The sequence below is a fragment of the Ylistrum balloti genome, unplaced genomic scaffold (assembly GCF_031769215.1).
Source record: "Ylistrum balloti isolate Yb309-2 unplaced genomic scaffold, AGI_CSIRO_Ybal_v1 Utg370512, whole genome shotgun sequence".
Lineage (NCBI taxonomy): Eukaryota > Metazoa > Mollusca > Bivalvia > Pectinida > Pectinidae > Ylistrum > Ylistrum balloti.
This window is the reverse complement of record NW_026782330.1, coordinates 140,533-163,059: the sequence shown is the minus strand read 5'-3', so window position 1 is coordinate 163,059 and position 22,527 is coordinate 140,533. Positions and strand designations below refer to the sequence as shown.

At 36.2% G+C, this 22,527-nt stretch overlaps 1 protein-coding gene across 1 annotated transcript; it reads left to right on the top strand.

Annotated features, from left to right (window-relative positions):
• The first annotated feature begins 3,314 nt into the window (after positions 1–3,314).
• LOC132555743 (glutamate receptor 2-like) lies at positions 3,315–21,902 on the top strand. Its single transcript, XM_060220105.1, has 19 exons — positions 3,315–3,348; positions 5,468–5,662; positions 5,873–6,022; positions 6,230–6,379; positions 6,899–7,048; positions 12,842–12,894; positions 13,119–13,218; positions 13,462–13,605; positions 13,982–14,245; positions 14,605–14,783; positions 15,039–15,203; positions 16,161–16,316; positions 16,680–16,901; positions 17,088–17,188; positions 17,669–17,759; positions 17,913–18,243; positions 18,448–18,665; positions 19,489–19,739; positions 21,605–21,902. The coding sequence occupies exons 1-19, from the start codon at positions 3,315–3,317 to the stop codon at positions 21,900–21,902; spliced, it is 3,252 nt and encodes a 1,083-aa protein (XP_060076088.1).
• The last annotated feature ends 625 nt before the right edge of the window (positions 21,903–22,527 follow it).

Below are 22,527 nucleotides of genomic sequence, written 5' to 3'. Positions count from 1 at the left end.
AATATTCACATTTATTATGCTGTTGATCAAACAACATTCCCGCAAAGTACTCATAAATCTTAAATTCATCTGAAAACAAAGTAAGTTTGATTGATCCTGTATTTCTAACTGATATTCTGTCCTGTCATTGTTTTCCTATATATATAACTCCTTCGATGAATGACTGGGAAAACGTGTATGATTCAGTTTTGACGATCTGTCATATAATTACACAGTAGAGTCTTTATCTAAAATTTTCAACAATGTATTTTATTGGGGTTCACAGATCTGTGGAAGAGAGAAAGGTAGAACACAGAGAGTCAATATGGCACTGTTCTGTCTTGAGCGGTTATTGTTTTGTTTCTAAGCAATATCTAGTTAATGTCGGCCTTAACATTTACCTGACATTATTTAAAATCACTAGTCTCTTTAGCCAATACCTTAAAGTTTATTGTGTTAGTAACATAGGTTACCAAAAGAATGACACACGTATCTGGAACGTGTGTTCAACTGCTCTCGGGAAATCCTGCGGTTTTACTCGTACAACGTTTGACAACGGTAACGCTGTCAGCCCCAGTTTTGTGACAACACGCACATCCTTAGTCACATTGAAGGTCATGATCATAGCCAAGGTCATGTTCATAGCCAAGGTCAGGGTAGGGTGAGGTAGATTGAGGAATCCGACAATGACGAGACCATCTATGTAGAGTCAAAACAAAGGCACCCATACAAACACTTAATATAAATGACACGCCGGTTACCATGGCGATTGGATCCATTTGGTGCATGAATCAGTCACTCCCATAACTGTAAGCGTGGCATTTATTACGTAATTGATTTTGTGTTACACATGAGAAATAAAGTAGCTATGTTTGAAAGCATGTCTCATATTAGCGTTGTTTAGGAAGTGTTCTTGTCACAGAACGGGACTCTGCTGACAGTTCACCTCAAGTGTCAGTGTTATAGAAATACAAGTTATACATTATTGATACAAATTGTAGAAATCAGGCAACACAGCTGTACTGAAGTTCCGGATGTTGATTTCACAAGCGAAAATGTTCTTCAAAAATATTTAAGGGTTAAATGAACAGCAGTTTTGTCCGAGATGCTATTATCTAAACTGACAGATATAGAGATTATCAAACATTTCCGCAGAAATAAAATTTGAATATCAAAAGAGAAATTAATTTTCAGGTTATCTATTTCTTATTTAGTTTTTGTATTCTGGGTATGAAGCATGTGTTTTCGAAATGTTGTTGTATCCCATTTACAAGTGAAATCCTAGTTATTAAACCTTTATTTCTGTATTTTCTGTTATTTAAATCAATTTTCTGAAAATTCTTCATATGTAACATTGAACAAAGCAAAGATAAGGTTATACTTTTAAAAAAAGCGAGGTGTTTTCGGAAGCTATCGTAGAGTGCTGTTCGGTCATTCCTGTGGCAACAACAAAGTAGGTGAAACAAGGATGTGAACGACTTTCAAGATTATACAAGTAATAGCCACTGGTATTCTCAGAAATGTTGTTATGTCAACATTCAATCATTGTCATATTTCCCACGGTTAAAGATACCAAGTGAAGGAAATTTATCGATTGCTCGGGAAAGAACAAAATATTGATCGATTGACAGGTGCCAAGAATTTCTTGACGACCACGTGAGTTTTCTGTCGGTATGAAATAACGATAGGAAGATAAACAGAATATTTTCACGTGTTTACTACGATATACACAGGCATGTTAATGTAGGCACTTAAACATACCCTATACCCTAATTACTGTTGTAGAGTATAAATAATCCCCATAGAATCTGAGTATCGAAATGCCGATTCATATTAAGTGTAATCGAGTATTTAAATAAAAATGCATCTTATATACTCAATAAGTTGGAGGGAGTGACTAAATTGTTAGACGTACGTGTTCAGAAATTTACGCAAGTTATCAAATTATCATACACAGTCATGGAGAGAGAAGCCACACGCATCCCTGGAAGCAACTTGATGTATCTGTGACGTCAAAATGTCTTTTTATTAAAAACAAATTGTGGTTGCCAAAAATTGGTTGCAATAAATCAGTGTAACTTTCAATTTCACAAATATTATGATAATTAAAGCTTCAAGGATTTTTAAGACCGCCTTTATAGAGGTAAATGATTTTGAAAATGAAAAAGATATCTTAAGTTTCTAGCGTGATATACATGTCCATACTACACCGAAGCCATCATATTGATTTGTTTTCAAAAGAACAACACTTATATTTACAGAAGTTGTTGAAGAATTGTGTTTGTTACCTCAAGTACTACACAGAAACCATCATATTGATTTGTCTGACAAGAGAACAAGACGTATATTTACAGAAACTGTTGGAGGATTGTGTTTGTTACCTCAATTATTTTATTTACGAATCACATGTCTATTTTTGTACGCATTCGTTACCTAAGAAAATCTTTTATATTATCCATTAAAGTGCTGTAGACCGTGTTTACATGTCGATGTAGATTGTATATTCAAGCACATCCTGCCAATATCACGATTGGTCACAGGTGCTGACAGCTGACGAAACAACTCACAATGGAAAACCGATACGATATATGCTAAATGCTTTATGCTAAATGCTTTATACTTAATACTTTATCTTAATTCTAGATTCGCTAAAATATTTCAAGATGCCCCAATGTCAATATAAAAAACTTCTTACTGGAAGATAACAGTTGTTGTGCTGACTTATGTTGTCCATTGCATATATATTTTGTTTGGGACATATATATACTTACTGCGGATGCTCCATGCGAAATGCGAAATAAGGTGAACTTTTTAAAAAATATGATAGTAATTTGAAATGCTGAACTGAAGGCCGACAAGCAGCCATGGACGTTTTGTGTATACTTTGAGCGCATTTTAAAAAAATGTTTTGCTGAAACAAGACAAGCCTGCCAGTTGCTTCCTGTTCGTGCAGAACACACACGAGTTTAAATACAATGAGAGACACTTTGGATATACATCTACTAAACATGGTCTTGATTAAAACCTGACGATGACGTATGTTACGCACGTGTCAGTATTCCACATCCCGAAATAGATTCATTAATTTCATTGTAATTTTTTTAAAGATTTGAAACTAAAATTGATAATAGATTTGATTTATCGGCTTCATGTGTTCAGTTCTTGTTTCAGCTATATTATACTGTACATGAGTTGTATCATTTGACGGAAACCCCGTTTTATCACCCCTGTTATACCTTCAAACTTGACACTAGACAGAAACCCCGTTTTATCACCCCTGTTATACCTTCAAACTTGACACTAGATAGAAACCCCGTTTTATGGAGAGGACCATTATGGCGTCGTTACGGCCGAAATTGTTTGAATTGGGTAACGTTGATGTTGAGTTCGAGGATCACCACCCTATAAAACTGTCTTATTTTTTAATTTTTGCTAAACGTGTAATCAATACGACACGTGATATAAGCACGTGCTTCTAATGTGTACTTAGGGGAACTACTGTCGTAAATGAGACTAGTATGTGAATGGATTCAGTGATATTACAAAAAGAGATTTATAAAAGCAAACGTGTAAACACACAGTGATCATTACATCCATGTTTAATTAATAACACGGACTCCTCCACGTGCTGTTGACCTTACGGAAATCGATAGTCTATCTAATAGAAATCGTTGATTGACCCAGCTACCTACACCTGTCCGTGTACTCCAGCTCCCGACACATGCGAGCGGGACATTAGTACCAGTAAGGTAAGTGCTGTCCTTTTCTTGCTTTTGTATTTCCGCATGCTGCTTAAATTTTGTAAATAAGATCAACATTTACTTGAAAAAGTATTGATAAATCAGTTAGAAACATCAATGACTGTAACTGTACAGGGTGACGCCCTTACTTCATTTGTTCCAACTATATACTCACCTTACTAAAACCTACGTCAAAAGTACCGAAGATATCGTGGCTTACGAATAGGACCTTTTTATACATTACAGAATATATTATCGTCATGATCTTACAAAAAAAAACAACGAAATTGGGCAACAGGTAAAGCCTGTAACAGCACTCTCCTTCGCAGACGATAGAAACTTGTCCGAGTTACGAAGCCCTCTCCTTCGCAGACGATAGAAACTTGTCTGAGGTACGTAGGCTTTTGTGATAAACCCACTATTGAAATGAGACTCAGGTTGTTCAGAAATTAGTTTGAGAGAATGTCCGAAATATTTTTGATGGACTACATCATCCATCTGACCTAAAAATGCATTGTTCGGCTGTTCCTTTCTTACTGTTCTTTGGGAGCAATCCAGTAACGTACAAAATGTTCTCATCAAATAGTGACAGTCTAATTAATTCTCTGTAGTTAACAAAGGATGAAGTCCGAGATACGACAACACGTTCTATCATTGACTTAATCGTGAACTTGGCTCACTTGTGGAATTGACAACCCGGTATTATCAATACACTTGTATCACATGTAGTAGTAATATTGTTTTTATTTCCCAATTCTGTTGTTATTTTGAATTGCTAGCTACTTTAATTTGTTGATTGTTAAAATGATTAAACCATTTTTCCGTCGTCTGTAAAACAGAGATTTAAATAGTAGATATCTGTTAAAGATTTTGTAAAAATGCCATTACTCCACGTAAATGACGAATAACCAACCATTTCAAAAACCGTCAAATCTAAACTGCAGCAAAGGTAACCGTGCCACGATTTACCAATGACGGAACATCTCTGGGAATCACAATGGTGTTTGTGGGAATGGCCTGCATACGACTTGTTGTAGTAAGGTAAACAAGGTTAGACATAGCAGTGTGTCCAGTATGTTTAATGCTATAAAATCAGAGAAAGAATAATGAAAATATAGTAGCACAGAGACAGGTCAACAGAGATATATAATCACTAAAATTGTCCAAACGATCGACTTCTGACCTTTGTGATCATTTTTATACCATGACGAAGGAAATAGTTTTAAAAAAAAGACCAGAAGAAACATCAGGAAAATTTACACAAGTGTATTGACAATTGTGAACTTTATGAAATTCTTATTTCCGGTAATCAGTCAAATAAATGAGGTCTACAAATAGGGAATGTAAGGAGAAAAGTCACGTAATGACCCTGGAACCAACATCAGACTAGAACCATATCAACTTTAGAGTCGTAGAAAAACAAATATCCAAGTCTATTTCTATTTTATCTGTGCTACATTGTTATACACATGGTGTTGGTTACCAGTTATTTCTGATTGCAATTTATCGATATTGTATTTAGAAAGCTTAAACGTGCATTGCTTCCTGCCCTGCCTTGCTGCTTGTTGCAATATAACTTGTTTAACTGAAATATAAAACCTGTTACTATACGGCTGACATAGAAGAAGGTAAATGTAACAGCTACCCATCCTATACAGGTGACATATGAGGAGGTAAATGTAACAACTACCCATCCTATACAGCTGGCATAGGAGGAGGTGAATGTAACAGTTATCCATCCTAAACAGCTGACATACGAGGAGGTAAATGTAACAGCTACCCATTCTATACAGCTGACATACGAGGAGGTAAATGTAACAACTACCCATCCTATACAGCTGGCATAGAAGGAGGTGAATGTAACAGCTACACATTCTATACAAGTGACATAGGAGGAGGCAAATGTAACAGCTACCCATCCTATACAGGTGACATAGAAGGAGGTAAATGTAACAGCTACCCATCCTATACAGGTGACATATGAGGAGGTAAAGGTAACAGCTACCCATTCTATACAGCTGGCATAGGAGGAGGTGAATGTAACAGCTACCCATCCTATACAGGTGACATATGAGGAGGTCAATGTAACAGCTACCCATCCTATACAGCTGACATAGAAGAAGGTAAATGTAACAGCTACCCATCCTATACAGCTGGCATAGGAGGAGGTGAATGTAACAGCTACCCATCCTATACAGGTGACATAGAAGAAGGTAAATGTAACAGCTACCCATCCTATACAGCTGACATAGAAGAAGGTAAATGTAACAGCTACCCATCCTATACAGCTGACATAGAAGAAGGTAAATGTAACAGCTACCCATCCTATACAGCTGGCATAGGAGGAGGCAAATGTAACAGCTACCCATCCTATACAGCTGACATAGGAGGAGGTAAATGTAACAGCTACCCATCCTATACAGCTGACATAGAAGGTAAAGGTAACAGCTACCCATCCTATACAGCTGACATATGAGGAGGTAAATGTAACAGCTACCCATTCTATACAGCTGACATACGAGGAGGCAAATGTAACAACTACCCATCCTATACAGCTGACATACGAGGAGGCAAATGTAACAACTACCCATCCTATACAGCTGGCATAGAAGAAGGAAAAGGTAACAACTACCCATCCTATACAGCTGGCATAGGAGAAGGTGAATGTAACAGCTACACATTCTATACAAGTGACATATGAGGAGGCAAATGTAACAGCTACCCATCCTATACAGCTGACATAGAAGGTAAAGGTAACAGCTACCCATCCTATACAGCTGGCATAGGAGGAGGTGAATGTAACAGCTACACATCCTATACAGCTGACATAGAAGAAGGTAAATGTAACAGCTACCCATCCTATACAGCTGGCATAGGAGGAGGTGAATGTAACAGCTACACATCCTATACAGCTGACATATGAGGAGGTCAATGTAACAGCTACCCAACCTATACAGCTGACATAGAAGGTAAAGGTAACAGCTACCCATCCTATACAGCTGACATAGGAGGAGGTAAATGTAACAGCTACCCATCCTATACAGGTGACATAGAAGGAGGTAAATGTAACAGCTACCCATCCTATACAGGTGACATATGAGGAGGTAAAGGTAACAGCTACCCATTCTATACAGCTGACATAGAAGAAGGTAAATGTAACAGTTATCCATCCTAAACAGCTGACATAGAAGGAGGCAAATGTAACAACTACTCATCCTATACAGCTGACATAGGAGGAGGTAAATGTAACAGCTACCCATACTATACAGCTGACATAGAAGGAGGTAAATGTAACAGCTACCCATCCTATATAGCTGACATAGAAGGAGGTAAATGAAACACCTACCCATCCTATACAGCTGACATAGGATGAGGTAAATGTAACAGCTACCCATCCTATACAGCTGACATAGGAGGAGGTAAATGTAACAGCTACACATCCTATACAGGTGACATATGAGGAGGTAAATGTAACAGCTACCCATCCTATACAGGTGACATAGAAGGAGGTAAATGTTATAGCTACCTTATTAAAAAATCAATACTGCGCTCGAACTGTTATTTGCCTAACACGAGTTACTTCCAGAAATATAACAAGTTTAATACGGATCGCGCTATCGATACAGATGGAAGTTAACACATTTAATAACCTTCTGACCGGATCCGGAAACAGCATCCACCTGCAGCACTCACGTGTATTATTGGTTTATATTCATCACCAATAATCGCAATAGTATTACCATCAAAATATGTTTTACATATGGTGTTTTTGCTTGTCTTTGTTCTTTTATCCTATCAGTTCTGTAGTTTGTTTTGTCTGCACAGTAGGCTTATGTCGAATAATTCATAATATCCATGGATGGGATATCTGACTGCTTAACTCTTCCCCAAATATTCTATCCTATTCTATTCAAAATGTTATGTTGCTAAACTATTCGAAACTTGAATTCTAACAAGTACATATTTTAATGTTGAATTCAGTCTTGTGAATAAAAGTGTAAAAATCTACCCCATCCCTCCACCTCATATTTATAAAAATCTACCCCACCCCTCCACCTCATATTTGTAAAAATCTCCCCCATCCCCACCACTTCGTATTTGTAAAAGTCTCCCCCGTCCCCACCACCTCATATTTGTAAAAATCTCCCCCATCCCCTCCCTCTGGTATTTGTAAAAAATCTCCCCCATCCCCTCCATCTCGTATTTGTAAAAATCTCCCCCATCCCCTCCATCTCGTATTTGAAAAAAATCTTCCCCATCCCCACCATCTCGTATTTGTAAAAATCTCCCCCGTCCCCACCACCTCATATTTGTAAAAATCTCCCCCATCCCCTCCATCTCGTATTTGTAAAAATCTCCCCCATCCCCTCCATCTCGTATTTGTTAAAATCTCCCCCATCCCCACCATCTCGTATTTGTAAAAATCTCCCCCATCCCCTCCATCTCGTATTTGTTAAAATCTCCCCCATCCCCACCATCTCGTATTTGTAAAAATCTCCCCCATCCCCTCCATCTCGTATTTGAAAAAATCTTCCCCATCCCCACCATCTCGTATTTGTAAAAATCTACCCCACCCCTCCACCTCATATTTGTAAAAAATCTCCCCATCCCTCTATCTCGTATTTGTTAAAATCTCCCCCATCCCCTCCATCTCGTATTTGTAAAAATCTCCCCCATCCCCTCCATCTCATATTTGTAAAATCTCCCCCATCCCCTCCATCTCGTATTTGTAAAAATCTCCCCATCCCCTCCATCTCGTATTTGTAAAAATCTCCCCCATCCCCACCATCTCGTATTTGTAAAAATCTCCCCCATCCCCTCCATCTCGTTTTTGAATGATGATTTCGTTAACATGGCAGTATTTTCTTTATTGTTTTCATAACGGTTTCATTGAATTAGTAGGCGAAACATGTACTAAAGTGAAAATTATCAGAGGCACACAACTGAATATCACATCAATATTCAACATTAAATGATTGATATTCAAATAATTTAACTGTATCATAGTAATGCTTCTTTTAATACCCGTTAGTAATGTCAGGGGAAAAAGACTGGAAAACTGACTATACAGGAAAATCAAAACACTCCAGAACAACTGTTAAAATAGAGTAAGGGACGTGCTCGAGATTATTATTACAGTGTTAATAAAACACCTGCAACGAAACTATAGTAAAATTCATAACTAGTCATGTGCTACCTTGTCATGTATAACCATGTCATGTACCACCTTGTCATGTATTACCTAGTCATGTACCACCTTGTCATATATTACCTTGTCATGTACCACCTTGTCATGTACTACCTTGTCATGTACTACCTTGTCATGTATTACCTAGTCATGTACCACCTTGTCATGTACTGCCTTGTCACGTACCATCTTGTCATGTGTTACCTTGTCATGTAACACCTTGTCATGTATTACCTTGTCATGTACCACCTTGTCATGTACTACCTTGTCATGTATTACCTTGTCATGTACGACCTTGTCATGTACAACCTAGTCATGTACCACCTTGTCATGTACCACCTTGTCATGTACCACCTTGTCATGTATTACCTTGTCATGTACTACCTTGTCATGTATTACCTTGTCATGTACCACCTTGTCATGTACTACCTTGTCATGTACTACCTTGTCATGTATTACCTTGTCATGTACCACCTTGTCATGTACTACCTTGTCATGTATTACCTTGTCATGTACCACCTTGTCATGTACTACCTTGTCATGTACCACCTAGTTATGAACTACCTAGTCATGTACCACCTAGACATGAACTACCTTGTCATGTATTACTTTGTCATGTACTACCTTGTCATGTACTACCTTGTCATGTACTGCCTTGTCATGTACTGCCTTGTCATGTACTACCTAGTCATGTACTGCTTTGTCATGTACTACCTAGTCATGTACTACCTTGTCATGTACTACCCTGTCATATATTACCTTGTCATGTACAACCTTGTCATGTACTACCTTGTCATGTAATGCCTTGTCATGTACCCCCTTGTCATGTACTGCCTTGTCACGTACCACCTTGTCATGTATTACCTTGTCATGTATTGCCTTGTCATGTACTACCTAGTCATGTATTACCTTGTCATGTACTACCTAGTCCTGTACAACCTTGTCATGAACTACCTAGTCCTGTACTACCTTGTCATGTATTACCTAGTCATGTTTTATCTAGTCATGTTTTACTACCTAGTCATGTACTACCTTGTCATGTGTTACATTGTCATGTACTACCTAGTCATGTATTACCTTGTCATGTACCACCTTGTCATGTACTACCTTGTCATGTAATGCCTTGTCATGTACTATCTTGTCAAGTACTACCCTGTCAAATATTACCTTGTCATGTACTACCTTGTCATGTATAACCATGTCATGTACTACCTTGTCATATATAACCCTGTCATGTACCACCTTGTCATGTAATGCCTTGTCATGTACTACCTTGTAATGTATTACCTAGTCATATATTACCTTGTCATGTATTGCCTTGTCATGTACTGCCTTGTCATATACTACCTAGTCCTGTACAACCTTGTCATGTAATGCCTTGTCATGTACTACCTTGTAATGTATTACCTAGTCATGTACCACCTTGTCATGCGTTACCTTGTCATGTATTACCTTGTCATGTACTACCTTGTCATATATTACCTTGTCATGTACCACCTTGTCATATACTGCCTTGTCATGTACCACCTTGTCATGTACTACCTTGTCATGTACTGCCTTGTCATGTACCACCTTGTCATATACTGCCTTGTCATGTACCACCTTGTCATGTACTACCTTGTCATGTACTACCTTGTCATGTAATGCCTTGTCATGTACCATCTTGTCATGTACTACCCTGTCATATATTACCTTGTCATGTACCACCCTGTCATATATTACCTTGTCATGTATTACCTAGTCATGTACCACCTTGTCATGTACGACCTTGTCATGTACTACCTTGTCATGTACCACCTTGTCATGTACTGCCTTGTACTGTACCACCTTGTCATGTATTACTTTGTCATGTACTGCCTTGTCATGTACCACCTTGTCATGTACCACATTGTCATGTATTGCCTTGTCATGTATTACCTTGTCATGAACGACCTAGTCATATATTACCTTGTCATGTACCACCCTGTCATGTATTACCTTGTCATGAACGACCTAGTCATGTACTATCTTGTCATGTACCACCCTGTCATATATTACCTTGTCATGTACTGCCTTGTCATGTACTACCTTGTCATGTACTGCCTTGTCATGTACTGCCTTGTCATGTACTACCTTGTCATGTACCACCTTGTCATGTACCACCTTGTCATGTACTGCCTTGTCATGTACTACCTTGTCATGTACCACCTTGTCATGTACTACCTAGTCATGTACTACCTTGTCATGTGTTACCTTGTCATGTACTACCTAGTCATGTATTACCTTGTCATGTTTTATCTAGTCATGTACTACCCTGTCAAATATTACCTTGTCATGTACCACCTTGTCATGAACTACCTTGTCATGTAATGCCTTGTCATGTACTACCTTGTCATGTATTACCTAGTCATGTACCACCTTGTCATGTATTACCTAGTCATGTACCACCTTGTCATGTATTACCTTGTCATGTACCACCTTGTCATGTATTACCTAGTCATGTACCACCTTGTCATGTATTACCTTGTCATGTACTACCTTGTCATGTACCACCTTGTCATGTACTACCTAGTCATGTACCACCTTGTCATGTAATGCCTTGTCATGTACCATCTTGTCATGTACTACTCTGTCATATATTACCTTGTCATGTACCACCTTGTCATGTATTACCTTGTCATGAACGACCTAGTCATGTACTATCTTATCATGTACAACCCTGTCATATATTACCTTGTCATGTATCCCTTGTCATGTACCACCTTGTCATGCATTACCTTGTCATGTCCTACCCTGTCATGTACTACCTTGTCATATACTACCTAGTCCTGTACAACCTTGTCATGTATTACCTTGTCATGTACTACATTGTCATGTACTACTTTGTCATATAATGCCTTGTCATGTACTACCTAGTCATGTACAACCTTGTCATGTATAACCATGTCATGTACTACCTAGTCATGAACTACCTAGTCATGTACCACCTTGTCATGTAATGCCTTGTCATGTACTACCTTGTAATGTATTACCTAGTCATATATTACCTTGTCATGTATTGCCTTGTCATGTACTGCCTTGTCATATACTACCTAGTCCTGTACAACCTTGTCATGTAATGCCTTGTCATGTACTACCTTGTAATGTACTACCTTGTCATGTATTACCTTGTCATGTATTACCTTGTCATGTATTACCTTGTCATGTACCACCTTGTCATATACTGCCTTGTCATGTACCACCTTGTCATGTACTACCTTGTCATGTACTACCTTGTCATGTACTACCTTGTCATGTACCACCTTGTCATGTATTACCTAGTCATGTATTACCTTGTCATGTACTACCTTGTCATATATTACCTTGTCATGTACTACCCTGTCATGTACTGCCTTGTCATGTACCACCTTGTCATGTACTGCCTTGTCATGTACCACCTTGTCATGTACTAACTAGTCATGTACCACCTTGTCATGTACTAACTAGTCATGTATTACCTTGTCATGTACTACGTAGTCATATATAACCTTGTCATGTATAACCATGTCATGTACTACCTTGTCATGTACTACCCTGTCATGTACTACATTGTCATGTATTACTGGGTTATTTACCACCTTGTCATTTATTACCTTGTCTTGTATCACTTGCTATTTACCACCTAGTCAAAGTCAATAAAATATTATAGACATTGCCTAACTGCCCGTTTCAGATCCGCTACTTTCATTGACATTGTTAATAAGGATGTTGTGGTTTGATTGACTCGTGGAGATGTTATCATCCTCCTAGCTATATTAATATGACAATTACACCTATTGTTCTGGTTATAAGTGAATTGCCTATATAATTGATGACATATCGATTACCTGAGGTATTGGTTTGTGATTTAACCACGTCGTGTTGACTTTACCTTACGGAAGCAATGATATTGGATATTCATTGCCCAATTGAACAGGATTGAACATCCCGCGGGAAGCAAACAGTGGCATCGCAGTAATACTCATAGATGTATGCGAAATTCTTTCGGCTTTACAAAAACAACCACTATCGTTTACTTGTTTAAGAAGCTTCTAAGAAGATCGGTTGTTTTGCAGAAAACTATTCCGAGAATATGAATTTCCTGGGGAGGTTGCTATTGGCAATGTCGGTAATACATTCCGGAACAGGACGGACACGATCACAAATACATCAGATCGGTGAGTGTTTACATGAACAATCTTTTACTATTTCAGAGAATGTCACTTAGTGGAATGGTAAGTAGTAAGAAAGTGTGGTTTGATGTTATGAATCAGAACAACGTAGTCGCGTGGGATGCCGTTTGGGTTTTAACAGGTGATTCATGTATATCATGCACAATGTCTGATATTGTCTTCTCCATGGAACAATGACTATAAACCTATTATACAAAAATACTTTTATCGATTAAATCACAGACATAATTATATCGTGTTGTCAGTACCACCTGTATTGAAATTATTTATTTGTTGTCTTTTCTTATTCTTAGCATTTCTACTATAGGAACAAACTTGCTTTTATTAATATTTTGTCAATTAATTTTCTCTTACTAAATTGCAGCCGTCTTCTATCAGAAAGACTACCCACCTACATCAATGACAAATGTGACACATGTAACAGTAGGTGAAGATGGCATGCTGTTCAATACAACCTTCGTCTTTCTCGAGGTTCTGCGAGACAACATTCTCGACGTGTCCAGGAAAGGTAAACAATTGTTTTAATTAAGACAACCTTGACGTACATTGTGTCTCGAACTACGTGTTGCAATACTTACTAAAGTTTGAAATTTTGTGAAATAAAAATGTCGCTTCAAAGCAGTTTTGACAGATCTAAGTGCTACTGAAGAATGAGGATTGCACAAAAAGCATACAGGTGGATAATGCCTTTAATACAAACTTAAAGAGAGATACAATAGAGTCAAACAATGAATTAAACGTGTTATCCTTCAGTGATGACACTAGTCTATTTATTTAAGTATACTAAGTGACTGAGGAAAATCCAAAATGATCTAGATGGAGATGTGCTCTAGTGCCATAGTGTGTATATTCTGAATTTTACATTATCATGTGGTATATTTCAGTTTGTAAACATCTACAAGATGGCGGAGTGGGCTTCATTAGTTTTCTAGACTGTCCATCAACAAGATATATGGACTACTATACGGCTAGACTCGGAATACCGAGTATTTTATACGCCACCCAGCCGTGCGACCCCGAAGTGCACCAATCAACATTTCCCACAGTAAAAATGCTCCCCGACTGCTACACACTGAATAAAGCTATAACGAGTATTGTGACGTCACAGATCTGGTCTGAAGTCACCATTTTGTATGATTTCATTTCTAGTAAGTAAAATTTATCAAAATGAATTTATTTTGTAAAGATTGTGCAGAAGACACAAAATTGAATAGTATCTTTCAATACGATTCATAATGTACTGTAAACCAAGTAAATTATCCTTTTAACGAATTTTATAGACAAGATCTTAAATGTCAATTAAGATTGTGTAACATGCAAAGCTTATATATATTCTCTCCGTATGATGGCCAGGGGAGAACATAATAATTACAAATTTTACAAACTGAAATGAAGATTATCATTTTAAAAATAGTTTTTAACGTACAGCAATGAAACGACTATTTTGATAAAAGATAGCTGATACTCCCATTATGTCTGACATTTCATCATTTATATCACAAACCAGACTCTCGATGCATGCAGAATTTACTGATGGAAATTTCCAAACTTTTGATACAATCCCGGCTGGTGAGAGTAACAAACACGACCGACATTATACAATCGATGTCTACCGTCCAAGGACCACAGGGGAGGAATATCATCGTTATAGTATCCGAGGATATACTAAATGACCTTCTACAAAAGGTGACCATTTCAGATTTAGTTAAAATTACATTGTTAATTAATCAGTCCATCCGCCAACCTTGCTTCAGCTTATTTTCATTCAGAACTATTTAGCATTATGTTTTGTTTAGTACAGTCACTTATCATTATTACAAATAGAACCTTTATTATATCCCATAAACCATTTGAAGCAATATGTACCTTATCTGTATAAAAAGTGTTTCACAAATGCGAATTCTGGTCGAATTGTTTTGAAGATAATCGTTTTTTATATAGGCATACGAAATAGGAATGCTGGGTCCGAACTTTTTCTGGATAATCGTGGAGAGCAGACCCGCTCTATGCTGGAACCCTCCCGCCAGATTCTCAGAAAGTCATCTGATAGTGCTCAAGAGAAGGATGGATGTGATGGAATCGAGTGAACCGTGTCACACGGGAAAGGTATGTACAATAAATCGTTATGTTACTGAAGAATTTTATTTAAGAAATGGTGTGAAAATATTTTACACGCTGAAGTTTTTAAGATGAGATGCCCGAGATATTTCTTTTTTTAATGGCTGATCCTCAAATATTAAATAATCACAGGAGAAACTTTACGACTTATAGCCAGAACGACAGATCTTTTATACACGTGCATACTTCTTGTTATGGAAGGCATTAAAATATATCACATGTAAAAATAATTCATAAATAAGGTGTGTAAAGTTATTCAAAGTTAATGTTTACTAAAACATAAAAAAGACTCAATGATGAGCATTGAGGAAATATAACCAAGGCATTATCAGAAAAAATATATCAAGAGAGAGGTTTTCATGCATTTTATAACCTTGAATTGTCAAGGATTTTTCTTTTATTTTGCTAGAAGCTGAATTCATCTCAAATGAAAAGAACATGAGATCCTCTCTAAATCACTATCAATTGGCATATTTCTTTCAGTTCATATTAAATAGGGTCTCTTAATGAATTCATCAAAAGCTACCGTTTGGATATTTCTTCATTTCAATTGATTCATTATTTATGCTTAAAATAATATCTCTACTTTCATATTTAGAAATTAATTATTGAATGACTCGTGTTGTCTATTTCATAAGAAAAGAGACTATAAATTATTGCCAGAAATATCAGGAAATTATTCAAGAAACGAAGAAATGTTTTCAGTAATGCATGAATATGATATTCAGTCTGTTTACGTGTATAACTTATCTATGGTTAACTAAGTATACAGTATTAACAGTATAATGTACAGTTGTGTTCTACTATACTTAATTATAGAAAGTAACTATTGTTATAATAAACCAAAATAAAACCTGTCTACCATCCTTTTACAGTATAATGTAGAGTTGTGTTCGACTGTAGTCTTGGTTCAGTTATAGCAAAACCTCTCTATTGTCTGTTTAGATTGATTCGGCATTCTTTGAAGAAGCAAACTCCATCTTAAGTAGTGCGTTCATCAGAGACTACGTGATCTGTACGGAAAATTGCTCAGCAAGCTGCCAGGAATTGAAAATATCCCCCTCACCATGGATGCAGACAGTTAGATCAAACCTCTGTGATGTACGTATATAACGATGGTTGTAGATTGATACTTAGATGGTAATATTCTTAGAAGATATAAAGGTTTTGTCTACCAGCTTTTCTGTATTTGTTGTTTACTGTAATGTGTTCAAAAATACGAAGTCGCAACACGCAACACCCATTTCCCTTAAACCATCAGAGAATAACGGCAATGGATCAAATCCCGTCCAGCCATTGTTTGTAATACACTAGATTAATTATGTTTTATATAACATCTCTCTTACTTCATATTTTGTTTCTATGTATGACTTAAAATTATGTAATCATCTGCAGAATCAACATGATTAGAAAATGTTGATAGCAATCTTGTGAATGATAAACGATTTTTTTTTGTATCATAAGACAAACGATACGAGGAATTCAGAAGCTGGTCGGATGTTTGATAGTAATGGTTTTCTCGCCTCCGTTGAGTACGACATCTACAGTATTGCCGATCGAAGGAATTCTGTCGATATCGTAGCAACGTGGGACAAGAGAAACGGATTCCTTTTGAAAGACACGATGGTGTACCTGAATACGTTTAAGGACTTCGGAAACCGAACACTTCTCATAGCAACACAGGAGGTACGTAACAAATATGAAGCAAAGAAAAAAATTGAATTGACATATACTAAACATTTGTATATTTTTTTTTCTTTTTATAAATCTTTTATTTCCAAAAAGTATTGTTTGCTTTCTATGCCGTATTTTTATTTCCTCTTGTTGAGTCATTTCATCGCGGCTTCTTCAGTGATATGTTGATTCTTGCAGGCAAAACCGTTCACAATTCGTTCGGAGATCAATGGAACTGTTACTTTCACTGGATTTTGCTTGGATATTTTGGACGAACTTGCCGTGAGGTTTAATTTTAGGTGAGACACTTCAATCAATGATGATAAATCTGTCATTAGTATTACAGGTGTGACATGTATATTCTTACCCTCATTACTCCACTATTGTGCACCGTCATGTCTGGTCTTTCTCAGATTATATTTATCCCACTGTTCATGTATATATAAATTGGATCAGAAAAAGTATATGGCTGCCAGATTAATTCCAATAGATAAAAATGTTTTATTAGTGACCAATGTCTAAAAACATAAAATACCAATAATCCAAACTCAAATTTAATAAAACTAAATAAATAAAACAATAAATGAAAAAATACCAAAAACAACAAAAAATAAATACATAAAAAAAGATTTACACGGAGACTCATGAAAAAGAACTAGAGTAATTGGCCATTTCTACTAAGTAATGTCACGTTCTCAAATGAGAATAAGGTATACTGCAACGGGACCAACACACAAGCTAACGAGCATCAAACATGTTCAACTTTTCTTTGGCTTCAGGTACACACTGATAGAGCCACCGGATGGACTTTGGGGAGGACCAAATGCGGACGGATCCTGGAACGGTATGGTTGGCATGGTCAAAAGAGGGGTAGGTTCCATTGTGTTATTTTCAAAGTCATTTCATTTTATCGCGAATCATGAGATCATTCTTTAGTGATTATCTAACATAAAATGTCAGGTTAATAGTTGTACATAGTTGTTTTCGTAAATATTTTCTCATGTCTGAAATTAATATTTTCAGGAAATAGCCTTTGCAATAGGGCCTTTCACGATCACCTCTTTGAGAGAGCAAGTCATTGACTTCACGAAACCTTTTATGGAGGATGGAGCAGGTATCCTGACCACTCGTCCGGACGCTGACTCTGACAAATTTTTCCGGATCATCCGTCCTTTCGCTCTACCAGTGTGGGGCTGTATCGCCATTGCTATAGTGTGTGTTGGTTTACTATTGTTCATTGTAAACAGACTCAGTCCATATACTGCCTACAATCAACGGCACAAAGATTCGTCTCCGGAAGAGGTCAGCCTAACTAGCAATATGTGGCTGGTGTTTGGAACATTTGTAAACCAAGGTTGGTTTTCTTTTCCTTTATGTATTTACACACGACTCATAGGAACATATCATTTGCGTGTTATTTACAATGTAACTTACTAAAAAGAAACGTGAAACGGTTTGATAAAGGTTGTGTTTTTCGACTACTGACAATAAAATAGTTGTTCAATCCAAATCATACTGATAACAGATATAATGCTTGGTTGTTATTCGATGTGAACAGGTGGAGTGACCTACCCTACAGCCATTTCCGGTCGATGTATTGTCGGGTTCTGGTGGGTGTTTACCATCCTCATCACGTCCACATATACTGCCAATCTTGCTGCCTTCCTCACTGTTACCATAGCGGTGAAGCCTATCAACAGTCTAAACGAACTGGCAGCTCACGAGCAAATCAGTCCTCTAGTTAAGGCAGGAACCAACCTATACTCACTTTTCCAGGTATATCTTCTATTTTCAAATACATTAGGGCACACGAATGACCAATGAATAAGGCTTTGCATCATATTCTCGTAAAATCAAGTTAATCCTCCTTAATATTTGTTAGAACGACTGTACTGATATATTTCCAGTGAAGTCAATAAGCATATTTACATCATCTTATATGTATATACTTATCAGGCGTGTTTACTTCGCAGCCTCATAATGCTTTAAGATTGATCCATTGAAGTCGCCGTATAAACAAATACTTACAAAAATATTTCGGTATTAACTCGTCTTAAAAATGTCCAAATTCACCAAACAATTGGTTTATATGGGATTTTAAATGAGTTTTCATTTCATATCATACTTTTTTAAACAGGTATTAGAGTTTTTATTTTTGCGAAAATTTTTAAAATTTCATACAAACTGAAACCAAACTTTAGATACTTTTATCAAATATGATCTGTTATGAAAGAATTTAGAGCAAAATCAAACGTAGGCAGCCATTTTGTGGTGCCAGTTTTAATTCACGATATAACGTCATCGTTCATATTATGACATCACAATCGATGTATGATTGCCACAGCCAATGAAAAGCACACCGGGTATATTATATTGGTGATAAACATGGGCGAATCCACTCGATAACAGATCGATTATGTGATAAAATGTTGGATAGATTGTAATGTGTACACTACAGTCACAGTAATTATACAGATTTTTTTTTTTAATTTTTATTTATTTTTTATTTTTATTTTTTTTTTTTTTTGTGTTTTTTTTTTTTTTTTTTTTTTTTGTTTTTGGTTTTTTTTTAAATTTTTTATTTTTGTGATTGGCACAGACTGCAGATTCTGGTATATACAAGACAATATGGGAGCGGATGGGTGATATGCCTGTGGTCAAGAGTACAAACGAAGCACTTGACATTGTCCGAAATTCGGAAACTGCTTTTATGACTGACCGTTCTCAGCTGGAATATCATGTCTTAAGCGATTGTAAAACATATGCACTAGCCGATGAAATCTTCAACACAGCTGGTTATGGATTTGTGGTGCCGGAACATGCTCCTTACCTGGATAGCTTTAACTACAAGTAATTATCTTATAATGGCTTTCGTATGTGTTTCTCTGTTACGTAAGGTGTCATCGGGGTATGTTCAGTCAAACACTGTTAAGTCACGAATAAATATTAATGGAACATGTAGGCTGATACTTTAAATGAGTCAGGACAACATGAGAGTTGTTTTGTAATGATACTCGATATCAATCAATCACCCCATGTTTAATGACGTTGAAATCCATTAATCACCCAGTGACATTTACCAGAGGACTTTCTAACCTAACCCCTTTGATGCATTTCCTTCAATTACTGATTAATCTTGGATATTGCATTTTCAGCATAAACTTCATTGCAGTGCGACACATTACTGGATATCTAGCAATGGTCGACTTTACATTTAAATTCAATAAAACGGTTTCCCCTGATTATGTTAATGGTGCATTTCTAACATGGCGCCATCTAATGTCACCATGAAATAATCAATCTTTCTTCAATGAGTTTAAACTAGTAATGATAAATGTACATATATAGAATCTAGTGAGTAATACCGACAAAGGCTCGTTGGATGCGTATTACTGGAATAGATATATGACCAATGAAGTTCGATTGAGTGTAGCTCATACGCATTTAGGTGTATTTTTTTCTGACGATGGTAAATGGATTCATCATGTAAATTATATATATATATTGAAAGTATATTATATATATATTAAAAAGCATTTAAAAGAGTAAATGTATTAAAATCAGTAAAAAAAAAACACTTTTGAAAATGTATAGAACATATATTATGCCGATATTAGAGTATGCAGATGTGTTATGGGACAACTGCACTGAACAATCTAAGCAACAGTTAGAATCTGTTCATTACCAAGCTGCTGGAATCATTACAGGAATGCGGTACTTCCCATCATAAATTGTATCAAGAACTTAATTTGGAATCTCTTTCTTTTATGCGTCAAAAGCATAAACTATTGTTAATGTTTATGATACTTCGAGGCTTGGCTCCACAATATTTGAAAGTCATCATGCAAACTCTTATATATATAAATGAAAATGAAAGATATTTATTACGGACTACCAGGTGCTTTAATATTCCAATATATAGAACAGTTAGCTATTATAGTAGTTTTTTCCAAGTATATTTAGAGAATTTAGAGAATTTAACTCATTTGCTCTTAATTTTGATTTATCAAATTATTACCTCGTTATCAATTTAAATATCTACTTTTTAAAATTGATGAAGCTGTTTCTGCTAAAATAAAAACGTTTAAAAATAATGTCGAATAAATATAATTATGAATCAACTTAGGAATAAAGCCAGTAATTCGAACTCTAATCTCTTTCTTGATCACTTAAAAGATTCTCCATGATGTTCTTGTAATTTTAGCGAAGAATCTGCAGAATATTACTTCCTACCATTCCACAACCATTCAAGAGTAATTCTTCGAAATCAGTCGATAAACCAAAATATTACTATGGCCATTTCAATATTTATTAATTCATGGGTGCCATGAATGTGATGAAGAAATAAATATATTCTTATTGTAATGTATCTCAGAATATATAATTGGCACTAAAAGATTTGACTAAGAGTAATTGTTTATATTCCAGTGGGGAAATGGAGACACTAATATATACTTCTCTGTTATATATTGTCTGTATGTGTTTGATAATTCAATTGCTTGTATTGCCATTCAGAAGTTTCTGGCTTAAATAGGCAATGCCTTATGTCCTATCCCTTTGCCCTTTTTGAGCAATAAATTTTTTTGTAATTGATAATCAATGAAGTAATAACGACAGTATGGACAAGTGAATTGTCAAATTTCCGGTACACAGAGAAAGTTACACCTGATAGATAGTCTGGGGAAACCATTATTTAAGTCTGTTTTCATTTCCAGTATCATGCGTATGCAAGAAGCGGGACTGATAGAGAAATGGAGACAAAAATGGTGGCCTCGTTCTGACCAGTGCTCAATTTCTGATCGTACCAGTTCTGCTACAGCGTTGGGAATTGACAGTCTGGCTGGACCATTCCTTGTCTACGTTTGCATTGCAGCCTTGTCATTCATCTGTCTTTTGTTTGAGATATGTCTGAAGAGACGGGCTTACCTAAAACAAAAGAACATATCGAAACTTAACTCCGGTCATATACCTAATGGTCTCGGAACTGTGAATAATGGATTCGAATTCGATTGATTTCAAATGGCGATGATAGTTTTGTAGTTTTACTGTTCAATAAACTCCTACAAAATACCTTTGCTGTCGTCACGTGGTTTTCTTTCTTTAATATTTATCTGTACTTGCAGACATTTAATGGTGACAAATGTGAGCTTCACCTTTCTGGTTTCTTTATAGTACATCATAACACATTATGATTCATTTTGATAATTTTTGTATTCGGTGAAAAGTGTCAATATTTGTTCTCAACCAGCGTTTTATACGATTTCTAAAGACTGGGCGTTTATTGTTTTAGTAGGGGTGTTTATACTGTTCGTTCAATATTATGTGTTATCATAGTCAGATTAACATCTGTAGAAAGCTAAACTCCCATGAATACACAGACGTATTAAATAACGAATTATTTTCCAATAAGTTACTACCTGCATGGCTATACTTCATATTCCTTTAATACTCCGGTCAATACATTGACTAATTTATAATAGATTGGAATTGCTAAAAAGAAAATCTTAATCGAACTATTTCCTAATTTTATGTTTTCGAGGCAAGATTTTTTAAGGTATTATAAGTGTTCTCTTCTCAATTACATCAAACTTAAAAATGAATATATATTTTTTAAATTTTTACTGCTTGGAATTCAAGA